Below are 23,141 nucleotides of genomic sequence, written 5' to 3' on the forward strand. Positions count from 1 at the left end.
AATGGAATGGTAAACTGTTAAAAATTAGGAAAGAGTCCAACAAAGTAGAAATCAAGTGTGGTTCCCACAGCGGGGTTATCAATTGAGGCCGTCCATTCATGATGTTAATTACAACACTGGAATGGAAACACTTCAGTTGAAACTTGATATTTTCATGTACTTGTTTTGGTAAACTGCAATAAGATTCACAAATCCCAACCATCAACACTGGTGTTTAAAGTTTAGAGTGTTAAGAAACATTTAAAATTAGAAACAAATTGACTTGAATTACTGCATATATATTACCATGGATTGTTTTGAAGGTAATTTGCTATTTTTAAAAAATATGTATTTGTAAGGGTATCTTTTGGGATTTTAATTCTTCAAGTTTATTATGTCACAGGTGGTGATTCAAAGAAAAACCAAAGCAATACTTAAATTTTGCAGGCATTCAATAAGTGTAGACTGGAAGAATAGATAGATGGATGGATGGATAAAGGACAATAAAACTTTATCCATTACATCTGGTGAGAAAATAATTTCTAGTGGGAGCTAAGGCCTAATATCTAAAATGTAATATCACAAGGGTGTATCTGATAATCTACTACTAGTAAATATCTTATTGAAGCAGCTGAAGCAATAAACAATCACTTATTTATATACTTTTATGTATAAGAAACCTTAGGCTCACAAAAATATACATGTTTTAAAACGGAAATCTAAGGCACACAAAATACTAAAACAAGTCAAAGAATTACCCTATTTTACATTTTCAAGAAGCAGAAATCTACTTGTACAAGATGGTCTGTCAATGGACATTTTGTTATTTACAATCCCTTCATATTCCTTTATTAGGATTAGTCAAAAGCTTGAAAACTGATACTTTGCACCATATATTATTTTAATAAGTTACAATGAGTTTTTCTTTATAGAGAGCTTGCTGAAACTGCTTTTGCACCAAAATTGTGAGTGTTGGCGGTTGTGGGCTTCCTATGGCATTTCCAAGGGAGAAGCACCATTAGGTTTTCCATATTCCCAAGGAATCTGACACTTTGAATGTTATAGCACCTCTGCATTTTAACAGAATCAAGTATTTCTTTGAGAGTTCTTCTTGTTTTAAACATTTCGTTTGGGTAATCCTTTTTGTTTTGCTATAAAAGGAGCCAATAAAGTAATGGGAAAAAATAATGGGAAGACTAAAATAAACGGGATGCTTATTTTCCTGTTACCTAGAATACAGACAATTATCAGAGAAGATGAGTTACTGTTGACCCATCTCATCTAATATGCTGAGACAACCAACTGGATTGGATTAGCTCTTGATGGACAAAGCCATGTTTCTAATACCATTCTTACTGATTGACCAGAAGGTGCAGCATGTGATGGTGACAGGGCATTTGTTTTCAAAAGTTTTCTACAGGAATATTATTCTTATTCTGTATCTTATTTGACTTTCAGAACAAATAAGGCAATTTGGGATGGTTAGGGTTCTGGTTACTTAATTTTTGTATTTTATCACCTTGAAACATTAGAAGCATTTGACTCTTCTGAATCCTATTCTGCCACATCTCCTTTTGGAAACACCTTTCATGGTTTATATTGAGAAAGCTGGAATGAAAGTAAATTGAGGCCACTGTTGCTCAATAAATCAGAAGAGACCACTCTTATTTAGTTCTAAAGAAATGCTAATCAATATTGGTGATATGTTTCCTAATTCCAATTTTAGAGATAACTGACAATTTTTGCATTATCTAACTATTTTATATAAGTAGCTAACATTTGAATGTGAAAGGACACATGAAAGAACACAAATCATACACATGATCAGAATACATACTGCAGCTAACATGATGGAACTCTACACAGCAAGAATAAATGATTTCTCTTGTATGCAAATATGCACAAACAATAGACAATAGGATTCTTATACTATACTATTTCAAGTTACTTTTAAAAATAGAAAGTGCTTTTAAAATATATATTTACAATTTATGAACAGCCTCCAACCATTACTACAATAATGATTTATTTTATACAGGAGAAATATTTTAAGAGAGAAAACATTTCATTGGTTTATTTCAAAAAAATGTGCCGATTTTCTAGCAATGATTGGAAGATGTTGAAACAATGGCACCATGAAATAATAATTCAGCTTATTTTTAACTGTGTCGATGTGGTTAAGCACCAGGAGCTGTGTAGAGTTAACACTGTGTCTTGATTTTACATCATAGAACATGAACCTGTTAAAATCCTCTAAAAATGACTCTTGTTTCATAGTAAACAGACTTAATTTAAAGCACCAAACTGAGTGATTCTATCAAGGTTAATGCCTAACCAAAACATTTCCTTATGTATTTAAAACTATAAAACTTTTATTTTTGCTTAAAATGCGCACCTTCTACCAATTGTCAAAATATAGTCACAGTTAAGAATTACCCAACCCATTTTTTTTAAACCTCAGACTTGAAATGGGTGAGATGAAGATATAGTAAACGACAACATGACTTCCTTTTAACAGCACCTTGAAAAAATACACTGTACTAGCAAAGGCATTAAGAAGGGGAGAAAAGCCTTCAGACCCAATGGTTATAGGGCCCCGCAACCTGTGTGAGAGCATAAGGGGACACAGTGACAACATTGTCATGGGTTAATGTTAATGCTTTATGAGAAGGAATTAGGTTCAATTCATTTATTTCAAGGGATAGTTCAGCACTCTCATTAGCTGCCTGGTCTTTTTGCTCTGAGGCCTTCATTTTCTTATTCTTAGCTTCTTTAGCCTCAAACTTAATCTTGTTTAGTTCAAAACCGTGTTGGGGCTTATTCAGATTTTTGTGCTGGTAAAATACAAGGGAGAGGCGAGTGGGATGATTCCGGTTTGGTTGCTTGACAGGAGTGGTAGCATGCAGCTCTCGCCGGGCACACTCAATCAAAACCGAGCCATGAGTGGGCGCTATGGCCACCCCACCAATATTGCCATCCGAGAAGATGTGCTCACTGTCTGAATAATAGCAAATAATGTGGGGCAAATCCTTCTTAGAAGGTGTCAGGAGGTTGTCTGATATGGGGTCATCTGATAGAGGCTCATCTGCTTCAGAATGCTGCTCGTCTTCTTCCACTAGAAAGGAAGCAAGTTCATGAAAAGAGGTGAGGAATGGGGGCTGCTGGTTAGGCTGATTAGAAGTTAGCTGCTCAGTTGGACCAGTGGGAGGCTCAGAATAAACCAGGGAATCTGTCATGGGAGTAGACAGGGTGGGAAGAGGAGCCACTTCAAAAGGCTGTGCAATTCCAGCGCATTCCCCAGCAGCTGCGTGAGCACCACTGTGTCTTCCAGAAGGCATTGTGCAGTGGGGAATGCTACCTCTTTCTGAAAACCTGCATAGGACCGTTGTGCCGTTCTGAAGTGGAGCAGTTGTGGCTGAAGCCGTCTTCTGGGACCAGGAGAAGCCTGGAGAAAGGTTTGCCTCTTTCACTGGGTGAGGAATGGATGGGGTCAGAGAATAGGTTTTAGTGTTGTCTGAACCTTTGAAGATAAAATGGGGTTCAGTTTCACTTTTTATTTCAGGTTGCACCATCTCAGTTTTATTCCCTAAACAGAGAAAAGGACACCAAATGTGAAGATAAATACAAACTACTTTAGGTAGCTGTTGTACTTTTTAAAGAGATTACAAAGAATAATATAACAAAACATTGATGTTAGCCAAGTTTGTTCTATTTATTTCAAAACACACACACATGAACTAAAAAATTGTAGGCAGTTTGGTATACTTTTACACCCAACAATTTTCCTTGAAGAATTCTTCCCTTTGGAAGTAATCTTATCAATGCAAAGATTTAGCCAAAAGTATGGATGTTAATTTTTTAAAATAGTAAAATGTTAGAAATGACTACCTAGTCCTAAGGTAGTGAGCTCTCTCAGTTGATCAGTCACAGTCAGTTACAGATGGAATTCTACTTTCCTCCTTCTCATTAGTGCACTTAACCAGTCTTTAAAAAAAAAAAAAAAAAAGAAAAGAAAGAAAGAAAGAAAGAAATGACCTAATTGGTTATGAAGTAAATAATACAACTATACATTGGAATACTGTGCAGGTGATAATATGATGACATAGAGCAATATTTAACTACCCAAAGAGATGTTTAGATACATTTTAGGTATGATACAATCTCAATTTTGAAAAAGTAAAAATAAAATAATAGTTTATAAAAATTTCTGGGTAATGAAAGCATCATAACTGGAAAAGTTAATTATTAGGCAAGGGGAAGTCATACAAAAGTTTTAGTTGAAAATAAAACATTTGTTACCCTCAAAAGCAAGAACACTCCATCTTTGTATCTTTCTCACTAAGTAGGTAGATCATTACTAGCATACTGGCAAGAGTGGATAATTTGCTCTAACATATCCACACAAACCTCAGATCAAATGGAAACATTTTTCTTGAGGACATTCCCCTGTTTTGAAGTTCTAACAAAATTTATGGAAGTGCATAAACAGTGAATTTTAGGACCAAGAAAAAAAAAAAGAAAGTAAAGCAGCCATGTTTTAAAATAATATTATCATAGTAAACATTGATTGACCTCAGAAGATTTTCAATTATCCTCTCAAATGACACAACTTGCCATGTGACAGTTCTCATTTCTAAAGAGAACTTACACATAAGATGCAAGTAGTAGTACATCACTAAACATGCTATTATCTGTGGCAGCATCTATTATCATAGATCATGGGAAGGAAAGATTAAAAGATTGATGAATCTTATTGAGTCAGATGAATGTAAAAAAAGTTCTGACGGGTGAGATTACAAAATGGCAGATAGATATCAGCCAAATATTGTGCATATGGCTACTAATATCTGGCAATCTACTATAAGAAAATAGCTAAAAGATGACATTAAAAAATGATTTCCGTTTAAACCTGCATGTAAGGATACTCTTTGAAAATGACACAAGGAAGAAAATGATATGGTTACTCTTTAAAAGCGCATGGAACCAGATACGTGAAATTGTAAAGTAAAACTAAATTAAATATCTGTAAAGTGGAGCTACAAACACAGGAAAGAATGATGATTCGTCCCATCTTGCCTCATCAGTATTTCCCTACAGAATCTTTCCTAGCACTATACTTGCACCGTCATTTCTCTCATCTTACAAAAACAAATACACAACCTTTCTTACAAACGTAGAAATGAAAGAAGCTAGGGAATACTCTGTAATTATAAGTTTGAATATCAGTATAAATTCTTGATGTATTTTTTTTCTGTAGGCTCCTCTGAGAAACCGCTGATTTTAGATATGGGACAGAATTTTATAGGAAGAATGTGGAACATCTTGTTGGAACAGGAGGTAAGGAAGCTATCAGACAATCAGGATGTGACAAAAGAATTCAGAAGCCAGCTTGAGGAGTCTCTATAGATCAAAGATGGGACAATTTCAGCATTTTTAAGCACTGTAATATTTTATTGAAAAAAAAAAAAAAACCCAAACCAAAACTAATATGCATTGAAAGATAAACTATGTTAAAACTGTGAGATCAAAGTGATACTAAATTTTAAAAAAAGTCATACTAGAAGATGCTTGGGAACCAACTTGTATTCTGAAGACTGATGAATAAAGGCAAAGAGTTTAAGCATTTATTCTACTTCCCTGTATGAACTATAATTCAAAATTACCAAGGTATTGAGAAGGAAAATATTTCTTTTTAAAAGATTAACCAATAATCAGAAAAAGAATGATAAACTTTGTTAATCCTAAGAAAATAAAGAATGTAAGCAATGATCATAAATGTTTCTAGAACCACTATCTAAAAAGCTAACAGAAAACTTTATAATCAATCACAGTGAAAACACTTGATTTATGGATCAGTCTTAACATCACCAAAAGAGAAACCATTAGACATGATGTGCTTCCAAATGTGAAGAAAATAGGAGTGTACAAGTCGCAGATAGTGTTCTTGCCCTGGTATTAAAAACCAAAAAAACCAACCAACCAACCAAACAAAACCCAAAATACAGTCAAGATAAATTTGATCAAGCCTTTAGAATTAGCACCAGTTTAAAGGAAATAGAAAGGACAGAAAACATGTAATACCACAGGGAGGTAACCATCAAAATCCAGTCTGTAAAGGACAATGTTTCCTTCTACAATGAGGAGGAGGAGGAGGAGAGAGAGAGCGGTAGAAAGAGGAAAAGTGTACTTGAAATAAAAAGAGGTATAAGAGATATGAGGGTACTTCAAAAAGTTCATGGAAAGATGGTTAATTTTTAATTCTGCTTTTCCATGAACTTTTCGAGGTAGCCTTCTATATCACAAAACACAATGTGTAACCTTGTTTGTACACTGACTTCAACAAACCAAATGTAAGTAACAAAAAAATTAGGAGACAAATGTAGCAATTTGAACACTAATTGAAATTAAGGCATTACTGGACTTCATTTTGTTTTAAATATTGTGGTTATAAAGATTCCTTATCTTTTAGAGACACAAACTGATGAATCAGGGTGATATGGATGTCTCTGTAATTTGCTTCAAAATAATCTATGGGGAGGGGGCCTGGGTGAGGGTATGTATTTTATTTTATTTTATTTTATTTTTTTGTCTTTTTTGTGACCGGCACTCAGCCAGTGAGTGCACTGGCCATTCCTATATAGGATCCGAACCCGCCGCCGCCGCGCTCCCAGCGCTGCACTCTCCCGAGTGCGCCACGGTCTCGGCCCTATTTTATTTTATTTTATTTTATTCTTTTGTGGCTGGCCAGTATGGGCATCCAAACCTGTGCCCTTGGTGTTACAAGACTGTGCTGTAACCAACTGAGCTAACTGGCCAGCCCGAGGGTATGTATTTTAAATGTATTTAAAATTTTTTAAACTGAGAATACATGAGGGAAGTGGGGTTCACTATATAGTTCTACTTTGTACACTTTGGAAATTTTCGATTAAAAAAACCCTCTCAACTCTATAATCTTCAGTGCATTCCATTGGTCCCCTTTAGAGCCAAACAAAAGAATGTGTCTGTTCCTCTTCCACATCCTCATAAATCCACTTCATTCATTCTCTACTCTACCACTCTACTGAACGTGCTCTCACAGGGCCTCTGATAGCCTTCAGATCAAATGGTGAAATCTCATTTTTCCTGTCACTTGACAGAGGAGCAGTACTTATCAAGTCATTCATTCACTTCTCAAAACGCTATAGTCTGGTTTCACTGCTACCTCACCAGATCTAAATTTTCCTTGCTGGTTCCTCCTCATGTCTGAAGCCTGTACAAATTCCCAAGATATATGTTTCAATTTCTTTTTTATCTCTTTCAGTTTCTCAGCTTTAAATACTACTTCTATGCTTTGACCTCCAAAATTGTATTTCCTGCCTGAACCTCTTTGAACTCAACCCTTAGGTATGTAATCCTTCACATTTTTTTTTGTCTTGTACTCCATATTTAGTCTGTCAGAATTCCTGTTGACTCTATCTTCAAAACATATCCAGAATCAGAAATTTCTCATATCTTCCTCACTAGCCACTCTGGTCCAAGCTCCATCCTCTCTCTCCTTGAGTTATTAGGATAGACTCTTCATGATCTCTCTATTCTTCTACCCTCTGCTCCCTTTTACTGTAGTTTCAACCCAGTGACCACAGAGTCAGATCATAACCCTTCTCTATTCTGAAATCTCCAGTAACCTTCCTCTCACTCACAATAAAGGCCAAATTCTTCGCAGCTGTCTACAAAGCCTGAGATAAATTACTCAGACATCCTTCTTACCTCTCTGATCCCATTAACTATAATTTCCATTCCATGCTCTGCTCCAGCCATGCTGGCTTCTTTGTTTGCTTCAAATATTCAAGATAAATTCCTGCATCCAAATCGCCACATTGCTGACTCTCGTATTTCTTGGAATGCCACAATCTCAGTGAATCCTTCTTTGACAATCATATTTAAATGGAATCCTTTCACAGCAGTACCCCCCTTCATTTACAACATCTAGAATAGTTCAAAGTAGTGCTTGGTATTATTTGTTGACTGAGTACTTAAATTAATGTTAGGTGACCAAGTAAGGCTTCCAGGAAGTGATGTCATTTCTTCTGAGTAAGGCTTCAAAATAGATGGATCATTCACATCAACAATGATAATAATGTGTTAAAAGATAAAAAAGGATAAGTAGAAAAAATTACCAAGAAATACTGATGGGTCACATTTTTGTTGACTTTAAATTTTTTTTTTTTTTTTTTTTTTAAAGATGACCAGTAAGGGGATCTTAACCCTTGACTTGGTGTTGTCAGCACCACGCTCTCCCAGGTGAGAGAACCAGCCATCCCTATATGGGATCCGAACCCGTGGCCTTGGTGTTATCAGCACCACACTCTCCCGAGTGAGCCACAGGTCGGCCCCGTTGACTTTAAATTTTGGCACATATGTAGAAATATATTCAGTGTCTTAGTTTTAACTTTAAGCAAACTATAATAGCAATGACAAGATTTGAGAGCAATTAGTTAATTAGTTAATATCTGCTCTAATCTTTTTCTTTTCAAAATGCCTCATCCTGAGGGTAGCAGCAAAGATAAAGAAGAGAAAAAAAAAAAAATGCGAGGAAAGTCCAAACCCTCCAATGAAAGTTAAGCACAGAAAATTAGCAGGTGCCGTGTGGCTCACAAACAGCGGCAGGGGGGAGGCCTTACCGTTGCTTGATGGAGAGCTGTTCTTCCGCTTGACCCGAGGAATGAGTTTCTTCTCCACTGCCCTTATCTTGTGTGCAAGAACCTCTGTCATCATCGCAGCCCTCTTCTTCCCAGAACGAGGAACAGGTTGAGTAAAACGTGTTCTTTTTTTGCGCAAGGGTTTGAGTACCTGGATGGCCCCAGACTGGATCTTGGCTTCCATTCCTTCCTTTGAGCCAAACTCATCTGTTCCTGAAAGTTTATACAGGGGGAGCACATGGAGCTGCTCATCTTCAGGAATAACACCCAATGAGCGGTTATCTTCTCGTGTTAAAGTACAAACCTGACAGGAAGAAAACATTCAATGGGAAATACAAGTCCTGCACATTCATCATAGTTATTCCTACCTTCTTTTTGTTTTCAGTTGGTTAAATATTTTATACCAAGCCATCCAACTTGATTCAATTCTAGTAACATTAGTTGTTAGTAAGCAGACCGGTATAATTTTGAGTTGATTTTATAAAGTAAATGATACTATAACAATTTTACGGGCCGGCCCGTGGCTCACTGGGTGAGCGTGGTGCTGAGAACACCAAGCCAAGGGTTAAGATCCCCTTACCGGTCATCTTTAAAAAAAAAAAAAAATTTTTTTTACATATTTTTGATACTAAACTCTCATGTTACATTCCATCTGACTTCATTACCTGAGTTAAGGAATGGCTATTGAATTGTGTTCTTAAGATACGGATTTAGCTTATATAGCACCCTATTTCTGAATATTTAAATAATGTCACATTCCTTGGGTAGAGGAGGCTTAATTATTGTGAGTTGTTGTAATTTGTTGGGTTTTCCTCTAGGATTTTTTTCACTTCTGCTTATAAGTGGGATTTTTTAATAGATATTAATTCTATCCTCTTGTCAGGGTGATTTTTCTCTTCACAAAATGAATTGAGAGTATCAGAAACAAACAAAGAGGTATAAAAGATTTCTCTTTCCAGAAGGACTTACATTCTAACAGCTTTTAAAAAATTAACTACAATATTTTATATTGATAAAATTTCACTTTCTATTCCATTTTGCTTCTATTCATTCCAGTGAGGAGACTGTCTTTCTACTGGATGTGAAATAGTACAGGGTATTTTTTAAAATTCATGGAAAAATAGAATTTTAAAAAATATGAATCTTTCCATGAACTTCTCTTTTTCCCTTGGCAGCTGGCCAGTGTAGGGATCAAACCCTGGACCTTGGTGTTATCTGTGCCACACTCTAACCAGCTGAGCTACTGCCCAGCTCAATGAATTTTTTGAAGACCAATTATATATCTTAAATTTATTTTCTTAAATGTAACCTATCTCAGCCCCCTTATTTAGGTTATATTTTCTCTCTTAGAGAAATGAAAATACTATAGACAGAAATTTCCAGACATTTGATATAACATTCTATTTTATAAACTAATATTTTAATTGTAATTATTTTCAAATGTCATTAAAACTCATCAGAAATATATCAAGTAATTTATTTTTCACTGACAACATTTCTCCTAGAGCTAGAAGGTCTCTCTTTGTAAGATAGCAAAGACTGGAAATAAATAAAATAAACAGATTTGATTTTTAAGGTGTTTTTGGTTTTATGATAGAAATTGATGGATACAGATTGTAAAGCAAAGTAAGCTAGAGGTTTCGAAAAACCACACTGTTTTCTCAATGTCGATAGTCACATTTACTAGAAGGGCCTAAAATATTAAACCGTTGTGGTAATAATCTGTTAACAATTAAAAATACTCATGTTGAAAATCAGAATCTTACATCAATAAACGTTTACTTCAACCAATTTGTCCACAGGGAGACTAAAAAAAGGACAAGAAGTAGACACGAGGAGTAATAATTTGAAAGACTGAGGAAACAGAGAGGGTTTTAAGAGAATTAGAGGTAGAATTTCAAGAATTCTGGGTTTTTTAAGACAGGGAAATTTGGAATGATGTCACGTTCCAGGTAAGAGCCTCACTTCATTAGTAATCAGAGAGGCAGAGGTCAAAGAACACAAAGAAGCCAAACTGCAGCTTAGTCTGACTCTGAACCTCATCCAGTCTGATCACAGATATTCTGTAACGAAGCAATTCAGGTGCAATACACTGGGCCAAGTGATGATGATGAACTGCTCCCTGGCTAGGATTCTGCAGGATGGATTCACATAACTTCAATATTTGGAAATAACACTGGCCTCAAAGACTACACTCAACATTAGTGGAGAAGGAAAAAAAGTTATTTCAACTTATACCCATCAAGCAAGGAAGTCTGTCTTTTGATAGAGTCAATTGTGCACTTCCAATCACATTGTGAGATCCTGTCACTAAGTCCTAGAAGATTTCAAAATTACTGGGCAAACCAAACTGTAGCCATGCAAAAACAGAGGCAATTGCTCTCTTGATCTGTTTTACTACACAACAAGAAGACGAAAGGACAGTTCCATGATTTTCCATTGGGTCTTCTGCCTAAGTTAAGTATCTCTTGATTGACTTCAGGAAATGGGCATGTGGTTATTTTCATGACTGTACACATAGTAGGCACACTTAAATGCAAATATTGCTGATAAATTGGCCCAATGCCCACAAAAAAGCCCTCAGGTGCTGATGGCAAAAAAAGAAACATTAAGTTTCTTGCTCAAGTTCATGCCTCTCAGTTTGATAGCACAGAATTACTTTAAGTAATCATGTACTATATCCCAGTAAACATACCACAATTAATGATATAATTCAAGCCTGTGAACAAAATATTTAAGGCTGGTTCTGTACCATTTTGGAAGTACATTGATAAATAATATATATTTAATAAAAAATTTTAAGTAAATATTTAATAAATACTGGCTGGCTGGTTAGCTCAGTTGGTTACAGCATGGTGCTGATAACACCAGGGTCCAGGGCTCAATCCCTCTACTGGTAAGCTGCCAAAAAACTACTAACTAAATAAATACTACCTATATATACATTTATATATACATTTATACCTAACAGCACATAAAATATGATTTGTCAACACAACAAGCATATTTAAGATCTACAACCTAAGCAAATAGTGATGAAACTTACAGAATTGAAAGTTACCCAGGGGAAAAAAACCAAAAACCAGAAAGTTACCCAGGAACATACCACAGTGCTTCCGTTGTTCATGTTGTGAATGTCCCTGTGGGGATGGGCACAGAAGTCTAGGCAAGCAGTGACTCCAGAGAAAGGACGCCCTTCCTTGCTGCCAAGCCGACATTCTCGGGCAACATGTTCATATTCCACCTTAAAAAAAAAAAAAAATCATGAGACAGCTTTAAGAGAGAGAAAGAATCACTCTAAGTAAGAAGGAAAAATCATTTCCTGACAAAGTTCTTAAATTAATTACATTTTGTGATTTCTGAGACTAGAGTATACTATTGTGGTGAATGTGTAGTTTAGCAACATTGAGGATAAAGTGTTTGAGAATACGTGGAGTAAAATAACAATCATTGACTTTACATCTGAAGGCAGAGTGAGGACACTAATTCCTGCTCGTGGTGGATAAACAACTAAACTAGCCTAAGTTATTCCATTAGAAAGAAAGACCAGGGCCGAGCCCGTGGCGCACTCGGGAGAGTGCGGCGCTGGGAGCGCAGCGACGCTCCCGGGTTCGGATCCTATATAGGGATGGCTGGTCCACTCACTGGCTGAGTGCCGGTCACGGAAAAGACAAAAAAAAAAAAAGAAAGAAAGACCAATAAAAGTGCATTAATCACATATGCAGAGTTTTCAATGTCTATAAAAATTAGATGCATCTACATTTCATGAACCGTGACAGGAGGTAAATTTGTAACTCTTTCTAAAATGAAAAGCTGGAATTCAACAGAGGACATGTTATTTATGTTCATACAAATAAACTTAAGTTTTTTAAAAGATGGATCTCTTGTCACGTTTAAAATAAAATTTAAAAAATTTACACCTATTTTCTACTTTCATATATGATTTGCAGATATTTTCTCACTTTCTTGATGTTGTCCTTTGAAGTACAAAATTTTGAATTTTTGTCAAGCTCCACTGATTTACTCTTAATGTGATTTTTAGATTGTTCATTGCTAGTGTTTAAAAATACAATTATTTTTGCATATTGATTTTATATCCTGAAACCTTGCTGACTTGCTTATTAGCTCTAATAGCTTTCTTTGTGATTACTTAGGATTTTCTACATACAGTCTTATGATCTGCTCGTATAGATATCTTTGCCTGTTCTTTTTCTTTCTCTCTTTCTTTTTTTTTTTTAAAGATGACCGGTAAGGGGATCTTAACCCTTGACTTGGTGTTATCAGCACCACACTCTCCCGAGTAAGCCACGGGCCGGCCCTGCCTGTTCTTTTTCAATCTGGATTTTTTTTTTAATTGCTAATTGCCCTGGCTAGAACTTCCAGTACAGTGTTTAATAGAAGTGGCAAGAGTAGACATCCTTGTCTTATTCCAGATATTTGGTAAAAATTTTTTAGTCTTTTACCATTAATCACGATATGAGCTATGAGTTTTGGGTAGCTGCCCTTTATTAGGTTCAGGTACTTTACTAGTATTCTTAGTTTTTTAAGTGCTTTCATCACACAAGAGTGCTGGGTTTTGTCAAATGCTTTACCTACATCTATAATATGACATACTACATTGGTTGATTTTTGTGAGTTGAGCCAACAACTATGCATTCCTGCCCTTCTAATGTTTATAAATAGAAATAATTATAATTTTGCCACCCTGGAGTTTTAATTCAACTGCCCTAACATGGACTTAAAAAGACTACATCATTTTTTAAGCCATCCAATTATATATGTTTGGGTGTTCAAATTTGAAAAAGTTTCCCATAAATGATGGTTTTGTTTATATAGAAAATCCAACCACGCTTAAGAGCATTGTATAAGATAACACATACCTGATTTTGGTAAGCAACTGGAGCATATTTCCTGTAAATTGGAGCTAATTGTGTAGCCAAACTCTGTAAATTATCTTCAAGATTTTTTTCCTATTAGAAAAGACAGTCTATATCAGTTATTTTATAGTGACATACAAAGTGAACTTAAGGTATGAAACTGAATGATAAATCACTGCTGATGGATGGCTGATGCACAATTCATCCTTACCCTAAAAAAATAGCTACCATAGAAAATAACGTTTTTTTCAGAACACTTATTTTATTTTATGGAATAACGTGTTGCCCCATTCTAAGAATCACAATAAAGCCAATCAAGATTGGTAATTAAAATTTTCTAAAAAAAAATTTTAAAGAACTTTTTAAAGTTTTTTGAAATGAAAATTGTAAGTTAATCAGAAATTTAAATTAGAGGTAAGTTGCAAAGCTCTTCAGGTTGCTAAGAACAAGGACCATATTTTATATTTATTTATTAGTACTGGGCATGTAGAATTAATGAAGACAAGATTCCTGCTAGTAAGTGGAGATGTCAAAAGTAAAGAATTCAGACAAAATGTGACAAGTTTCTATAACAAAGAATGGAGAGAGTAACATACATAAAGCACATACGCATGTCAGATCCTGTCTCAAATATCATCAATATGTCCTTAAAATAACACCGACAGACAGGCATGATTATTTATTCTTTACAAAAGAGCAAAGTGAGGGTGCAGATATTCAGTAAGTGCCTCCAGATGAAGGGTAGTGAGGGTACAACTGATTGCCTAAAACCACCGATCTCTCTTCTATACTGTAATGACTACAAAATGAAGATCTGGTAGGACTATGAGAAGCATTAACACTATTTCAAGAATCTGGATTGCTGCTGATAGAGACGTGAGAAGTTGTCAAAGGAAAGCTGTCATTACAACAGTCTTTTAAAAATGTCAGTGATGACAGTATGAGAAATGAAGTGGAGAAGGGTGATTTTGGAAACAATAGTTGAAAGATTACTGAAAGTTTCTCAGAAAGGATGATATTGAGTCAAGTTAGAGACCTGATAAATGAACAATCACAATTGAGAAAGGCAATTGAAATGGGATTGAGAGCAATGATCAAGGGAGGGACAAAAGAAGGTTGAGGCTTTCCCCTCATGTGATATTGGGTGGGTGGAGATGCCATAAACACAAAAAGAAAACTTTCACGTGGATCAGTTCATCTCCGGCATGCACCGAATTATTACAAAAGCCGAAGCCTCACAACAGTGTACATATAGTGCATCAATTCTTTAGTGGTTTTCGACAAGCCTCAATCTTAGCAACTGTAAAGCATCAGAAATTACCCTTTTGTGGTCTCCTACTGATCTGTGTTGATCCTTTTATGCGTGTATAGAGAGTCCGTTTTTAGATTAGTCTCTTCTTCCGTCTGCCAATGTATCTTTTACTCACCGTAGCTTAATAGGCAGGAAAGTAAGGACCCTACTTTAAAAACACTTCCTAAATACACTTGCACATTAATTACTGCATTTATTTGAGAGAAACTTTATAACTATGATTCGAAGACCCATTAAAATGATTTTAGTTATGTTTTTTAACACTTAAAATACTGGGTGGGTACTTGTATTTTACTGCTAGTGGCATGATGCAGGGAAATGTTAGCCGTTGTATAAGCTAGTATTGATAACACACATTGGGAAAGTCACGTATAAATTGTATATTTCTTATGCACTATTAAGTTTAAATTCTTCAATATTGTTGTATCATTTCATTCTATTTTACAGTAATATCTCTATTACGAATTAACAGTTTCACAAGTCAGACTGAGTAATGTGTCATCTTGAAAGACCTCATTTATTGTGTGAAAATATTAAAATAGGCAATAGAAACAAATCAAATAAAGCTTGTACAGCTGACTACTGGTATCATTTTACTACTGTTAGGCTCATCATACATATTGTAAAAATTCTGAATTTCTAATTGTTCCATTAGAACGAATGTGCATGTCAGATATAGAGGCAGCTTCACATCAGATCTTTACTACTGGTGTCCAAACTACATCCCTCTGCTCTTCCCACTGTATACCCGATCTCTAAAACCATCAGATCCACATCCACAGTTGTAATTCCACCAAGACCAGCGCTTCAGTTCCAGATTCATATTATTATTACTGACCTGACATCCCACTAAGACTTCTCTTAGGAATCTCAAAACCAACACACCCAAACTGAATTCATGATCTGCCCTCTAAAAACCTGGTCCTATCTCAGTTAGTTGGCCCCATGTCAACAAACAGCACCACCACATAATTCAGAAAATCTCTCCAGACCAACCAGTGCTCACCATTTCCTCTGTCACATCCATATTACAAACCACCATTATCCCTTCCCAGACTGTTCTCATAGGTAGCTACACTGGTATTGCTAAACCCACTCTTGGCTACCTCCAATCTATTATTAATTACAGACATCTCTCTAGACTATTTTATGTCAATCTCCTCCTTAAAACTCTTCAATGATCTTTTGAAATTCTTGACAAGGCTTACAAAGCAACTGCATGCACTTCACTCTCCCTTGCCTGCTGAGCTTCAGACATAATGGTCTTCTGACAGTTCCTGGAATGAGCCACGATTCTTCCTGTATTATATGTTCTATACAAATATTACTTGTTAATAATAACCACAAGCAAAAACTGATCTCATAGGGCCGGCCCATGGCTCACTTGGGAAAGCGTGGTGCTGACAACACCAAGTCAAGGGTTAAGATCCCCTTACCGGTCACCTTTTGTTAAAAAAAACCCAAAAAACAAAAAAAAAAACTGATCTCACATTCATTAATCACATAACAATATATTGTTAAAGTGTAACAATGTAATAGTCAATATCACTAACATATTTATGTACTAACAGACACTTTCATCATATAAAATTTAGAAAAAAAAAACATAACCGGTTAATTTCAAGGGAGAACTGACGTCACATTATCAAGTGTTCTGATCTTTGAACATGGTACCTTTCCATTATCAGATATTTTATATGTCCTTTAGTAAAGTTTTATAGTTTTCTCCATAAAGGTCTAATATATTTCTCATTAGACTTCTTCAGAGGTACTTTATAGATTTTGTTGCTGATGTGTATAAGACTTTTAAAAAATGTTATATTTTCTAATGATTATTACTGGTAAACATAAAAGTTACTGATTTTTAACAAAATAGCCTTCTATCTAGTCATCTTGTTAAACTCTATTAATAGTCATAATATTCAGTAGGTTGATTATTTTGTGTTTTCTAGTTAGAAAATCTTATCTGCAAATAATACTCCCTTCTCTCTCAAGCCATATCCTTGTTTTATTGCAGTAGCTGGGAACTCTAGAAAATGCTAAATAATTTTGCATATCTCTTAAGGGGATCATTATTTATCAAGTCTGAGCTTTCTCGAAAGGATTAGTTTCTGCTCTTTTATTTTGTGTTTTCTATTTATCCTGCATGCTCATGACTTTCTAACTCCCTTTGCTGACTTATGGAAGGATTTTTCTTATTATTTCTAGTCATTTAAAAATAATTTTAGCATTCACTTGTCTCAAATATGTTTTTCTGACATCTAGAGCAATGTTTTCAAAGCTGTGGATCATGGCTCAGTGAGTCACAAAATCAACTTACTAGGTCAAAACTAGTATTTTTAAAAGGAATGAAATGTAATACAAATATTATAATGCATCATAGAGATCCTTAGGAATAACTACTGATATATATTTTTTATATTTTGATGTTGGCTGCATTACATGTAAGAAGGCTAAGTATTGTTAGGAGGATAAAGCTGGGGACAATTGGTATTTGGGTTGACAGTTAAAGATCTTACCCAACTTAATTAGAATTTAAAATTATTTACACTCTTTTCCCCCCCATTTGTTACTACTTTTTTTTTTTTTTTTTGGTGGCTGGGCCATACGGGGATCCAAACCCTTGACCTCGGTGTTAACACCATTCTCTAACCAGCTGAGCTACCCAGCCAGCCCACTGCTTTTTCATATTTCACTTTTTTAGTGTTCCAAAAAATTTTAAAGAAATGTACTTATAAATTCATTGTGTAATTCAAAAATAAAAAAGACACTTACGTGTAAGGGAGAGCTTGGATCAATTCTAAATCTTCTGGGGCTTGGGCTTCTACCAAATTTGCATCCATTAAAATACATACTCCATGAACAGCCAAAAGAGAAAGAAGCTCCACAAGTCTCTGGATCAATTCCTTGACATGTACACGTACGACTGCAAGATGGTAATTGCAAGGGAGTAAACCGATAAAGCAGGACAACACCTTACAAAGAACATTTCAGGTTCACATAACTAAAACTATAGAGGGATAACGAACTGGTTATACCACTTATTTATTTTATAACTTAATCTAAAGTAGTTTTAGTCTAATGATAAAAAGCTAACTCTACTTGATTATAACTAAATTTTTAACTGAAATGTCTGTTCAAGAACGTAAATGCAAATAAATGGCAATAAACTCTACAAATCTAAAACACCTACAGCCTCATTTGATTTAGAGATATCAGAGGTGGGAAAATAAAGGGCCTGGACTTTAAAGCCTGGATTTGTTCCCTATCAGAAACAAAAATTAGAGCATCCCATTACCTCTTTGGACTTCAGCTCCTTTATGTGTAAAGTAATACTGATGTAATTTTCTGAGGATTAAAGAAGAATAATATGATATATTGTATATAAAATCATTTTGTCTATTTTAAAGAAAGACTTTATGAGTGTCACAGCAGAAAAAAAATTCAAGAGAAAGCCCATTTTAAGTTGGTAAGTGTATGACTTTTGGGGCATTTCTGAAGCCCTAAACTAGACTCCATAGGAAGAACGGCTGTGTGTGAGATTAAAAAAAAGAAAAAATGTGTAGTAAGAATGACAGTGATTAGACTATCCATACGAAGATGCAGCCTGGCTGGTTAGCTCAGTTTGTTAGAGCATACCCTAACACCAAGGTCAAGGGTTCAGATCTCCATACTCATCAGCAGAAAAAAAAAAAAAAGACAAGAAAAGAAATGAAAAATGAAACCAGGAAAAGAAAACAGCATACACTCTTCTTATGGTTCTAAATTTGCATAATGCTTAAAATCTCTAATTATTGTATGTACGCACTAATATTAATGTTCAAATAATACAAACAATAAAAAACCCAAACAATTTTTTAAAAAAGTAAATGAAAATAATAAAGAAATCCAGAGATCAAAACTGTTATTTTTTAATGTGAAAGTAAGAAAAATGCTTGTTATTTGATATGTAACGTAACAGTGCTTGCAAGAAAGACTACAACAAGGATCAGTTAAGAGACTATGAAGTTCCTGCCAGCCACCAAAAAAAACCCCAGATACTATGAAGGAAAAAAAACAGAGGAGTAGTTAAAATATGGTAACTCCTGCCTGAAACTCCTTCCAAAGAAGGGAGACATATTTTGCAGGGGCAAAGATATTACAATAACATGATAAAAAATAAAAATGGGATGTAAATTGGATAAAAGGGGTTAAATTAAATTTGAAATTGCAAAAGGAAATTAAAGTTGCCAAACAAATAAGTAGTTTATTTATGTAACTGAAAAAAATACACTGGGAGGAGAGAAAAAAGTAGTTTAACTTACTATTGGCTGTTACTTAAAAAACTAAACACATGAAATGTTAACAAATTGTGAGACCAAGGGTACTTCCTCAGAATATCTTAAACAGACAATATCGCCAATAATCGGACAAACTGACTTTAATGCACTGAGTGTAGTATCCCTGCCAATAATTCATAATCCAACTTGAATCAGGAAGAAACAATCACACAAACTAAAACTGACCAACAGTCTACAGAATTAGCCTTTTTCCTTCAATAATTTAAATGCCATGAAATACAAAGAAAAGGATTAAGGAAGCAAACAACCAAAATAACTAAATGCATTGAATACTGAATGGGGAAATATTACTTTAAGGTACATTTTTGGGAAACAGATGATATTTTAATATGAACTACAGATTACATAATAATACTTTATCAAAGTTAAATCTCCTGACTTGGATTGTTATGTGGGGTTATGTAAGAGAATGTCTTCATCTTTGGGATAAATACACTCTGAAGCATTATTTGAGGGAAAAGGGCATAGAGTCTGCATCTAGCTTTCAAATGGTCCAGAAAGAAAAAATAATAAATCAACACTAATATGTGTTTGTGTGTATGTGTACATAAATGTATACAATCAAATGTAACACAGTGTTATCGACTATGGAATCTAGGTAAGGATATATAAGAGTTCACTTAAATATTCTTGTATCTTTCTGCAAATATGAAGTTCATTTTCAATGATGTGCTAGTTCTACATTAAGCAAAATAGAATAATATTTATTTATTTATTTATTTATTTTTTTTTTTGTCTTTTTCGTGACTGGTACTCAGCCAGTGAGTGCACCAGCCATTCCTATATAGGATCCGAACCCACGGTGGGAGAACCACTGCGCTCCCAGCGCCGCACTCTCCCGAGTGCGCCACGGGGTCGGCCCGAATAATATTTATTTTATTGGATTATTGGGAACTTTTTTTTTTACGGAGGGAGCGGCTGGTTGGTATGGGGATATGAACCCTTAACCTTGGTGTTATAACACTGCACTCTGAGCAACAGACCTACCGACCAGCCCCTAGGGGAAAACTAAATAATTCATGCATAACTTTTAGAGCAATGACTTCACAAAAGAGGTATTATTATTATTATTGTATATCCATGTAATAAAATAATTGGCAGACTTTAGAAATGATGTATACATACTGCTGTCATTGGAAAGATAAGTAAATTATCAAGAAATTATGATATTGTAAGCATAAAGGAAAGCTCTGGAAGGTATACAAATTGATTTTGTGTGTGGGGCTGATTTTTTTTTTATATTTCATATAATGACTTTTAAAAAAAAAAGAGAAATGAGAAAAACTATAAAACACTCTTGAAGGACAAAAAAAAGCAAATTGGACAAATGGAAAGAAAAACCATGTTATTGGTTATGAAGACTCAATACCATAAAGATGTCAGTTCATTTTTAGTTAATTTATTAATTAAATTAAATGCAACCCATAAAAATATCACTAAATTTTTCTTAAAACTAGACAAATTGACTATAAAGCTTATTTGGAAGCAGACACAAAAAATAACAAGAGAAAATCTTGAAAAAGAGCAAGAATGGTGAAGTAGCCTTACCAAAAATTAAAATATATTATAAAGCCTATATAATATTTGGTACTAGTACTGAAAAGACAGAATAAATCCCAGATACAGAATTCAAATCCCAGAGATGACACAATTATATACATAATTTTTGTATATAGTAAAGGCAGCACTTCAAATCAAGGAAAAAATGTAGTCTTTTGTAAGCAGTGTTGGGATAAGTAGAAAATAGGATAAAACCTGATTACTTCCTGCTGTTCACTAGTGTACCTGTTAAATACATCAAAGATTTATATATTAAAATTTTATGTGTTAAAAATTTATGTTTTTAACAAGTACTAAAAGCATGGAAGAATTGTTCTATAACCTGTGGGAAGGGAAAATATACCTAAATATTACTCAAAATCCAGACACAAACGAGGAAAAGGATATATTTGATTACATTAAAAAAGAAAACTTTTACAAGAGATGACACAGCAAAAGTAAAAAGACAAACTGGGCAATGTATTTGCAAATTATATCATGGACAAATGTTTAATAAATACCCCCAGTAGAGAAAAATAAAGAGCAATCAGGGAAAAAACTAACAACAATCCTTTAGGTAAATGGCCTAGAATAATGAACAAATAGATGGTTGAGAAAAAAAAAGAAAGAAATGATAAATGGCTCTTAACGATATGAAAAGATACTCTTATTCATAATAAGAAAAATGTGAATGAAAATACACTGATGCTCTTTCTTTATTAAATGGGCAAAAATTCAAACTGACCACATATTCATTGGAAAGACAGCAGAGTAACTGATCTTCTCTTGCACAGAATAGGGGACATGCACAATGGCACAACCCTCTGAGGAGGACCTTTTCTTTACGTAAAAATTTCTTTCCGCCAGACTCTAGGGGTGAGTTGGGTCAGGTATCAAAAAGGGAAGCAACAACAACAAAAAAAAATTCTAAAATACCCTTAACTCACTCTGAAACCAACCTCTTTTTTAAAGAAATGTTCATTCTTTTCAGTTCCACAATACATAAAATCCTGTTTTCCAATATAATATACTTAGCTGGTAGTGAACAGTTTACTGTGCTGTAATAGTGATCTGAATGGCAAAACAGTACAAAAAAGATTTGATTACTTTTCATTGAGGGTGCATCTTCGGTCAGTGGGATGACCATTGTACGACTTTAGATTCTCGGTAAGCTCCGTGTACAGTCTGTCTGCCATCGGGAGAGGAATGCCTTCCCACACCATGATGAGCACCACGATCACAGCTGAGGGACAGCGGTGGCCTGGACGCTCCCGGACCAAACAGAGAACCTTTTCTTCTTCGCTGCTTCTTCTTAAAATCTGCAAAAGCAGAATGTATTCATCTATGGAAAACAAGTATGCTAAATTCAAATGCAATGGATGTTCCCTTTTAAAGCTCTGTATGATTATATTTTAGTTTAGTTTTTTTTTTTTTTTTAATTACTATTTCTCAAGGTGGGGCAGACGTTCCGTTGTCTCACTAGCTGCCTCCACGCACCTCATCACAGGAGTATCCAGCTTACATGACTAATAAACAACAGGCAGAACAGAAATCTATGGTATGTGGTTGTTATTTACAAAAGTACCACAAAGCAGTCTGTTTTATTTCATTGTTGTTGCAGTTTGCACAACAGACAACAGAGGGCCTGGTAGAAAACTAACTGCTCTGCTTGTCCACAGATGTCACAACAGGACAAATGTAGTGAGATGGAAATAACCAAGAACTTCCAACACTAAAAATAAACTTGAACACTGAAATTTGGCCATCCGAGGAAAGTTATAGGTTTTCCCTTGGGTGACTAATTTCACTATATAGAATAATTAATATATAAAGCAATATCCCTGCAATTTCTATGATTTTTCCATGCTACCACAAGGTTGCATCATATCCATTTTATTCTTAAGACTAAGGTGGCCCAGCTAACTTGGTGAATGCAAAACACAACTTTGAATATTTACCCATTTATCCTATACTGCTTCATATCCCCTGGGGTGCTAAAAAGGCTTCAGAAATATTTAAAATATTGCCCAGTGGTCCTAGTGTTTATTTAAAAACAAAAACAAAAACAAAACAATAGAAATATCACCACCACATAAAACCATCCAATAGTGTCTAAAACTCCCTCTGTACATTACAAATTTACAGAGCAGAGAGACTGACCACATTAATTAGTACATAATCAGGATTTGATAAAACTGCTCACCCATGTGACCAAAATGGAGCAACCAATAGCATGATCAATATTCCATTTTTGTTGCTACAAGAATATTACGTAAACTTGAGATGAAACTTCTTAAGAAGTTAGTTACCCAATATCACTTTCTTCTGTCACTCCAGATGGTTAACAATCATTGCTACCAAGGCATCCCTTGAGTAGAGTTGGCTTTAGGACCTTCCCCCTAAACACAATTATTTA

At 34.9% G+C, this 23,141-nt stretch overlaps 1 protein-coding gene across 2 annotated transcripts in view; it reads right to left on the reverse strand.

Moving 5' to 3' along the window:
- Window positions 1-2,552: 2,552 nt before the first annotated feature.
- TET1 (tet methylcytosine dioxygenase 1) overlaps window positions 2,553-23,141 on the reverse strand; it is a 102,454-nt gene continuing 81,865 nt past the window's right edge. For both annotated transcript variants that reach the window (XM_063102762.1, XM_063102761.1), the window contains 6 exons: window positions 21,833-22,044; window positions 17,622-17,772; window positions 13,538-13,627; window positions 11,764-11,901; window positions 8,621-8,961; window positions 2,553-3,573 (listed from right to left, as the gene is read on the reverse strand). In XM_063102762.1, the coding sequence (XP_062958832.1) occupies window positions 2,553-3,573; window positions 8,621-8,961; window positions 11,764-11,901; window positions 13,538-13,627; window positions 17,622-17,772; window positions 21,833-22,044 (1,953 nt within the window). The remainder of the gene's footprint in view (window positions 3,574-8,620; window positions 8,962-11,763; window positions 11,902-13,537; window positions 13,628-17,621; window positions 17,773-21,832; window positions 22,045-23,141) is intronic.

This window comes from Cynocephalus volans, chromosome 7, assembly GCF_027409185.1.
Source record: "Cynocephalus volans isolate mCynVol1 chromosome 7, mCynVol1.pri, whole genome shotgun sequence".
NCBI lineage: Eukaryota > Metazoa > Chordata > Mammalia > Dermoptera > Cynocephalidae > Cynocephalus > Cynocephalus volans.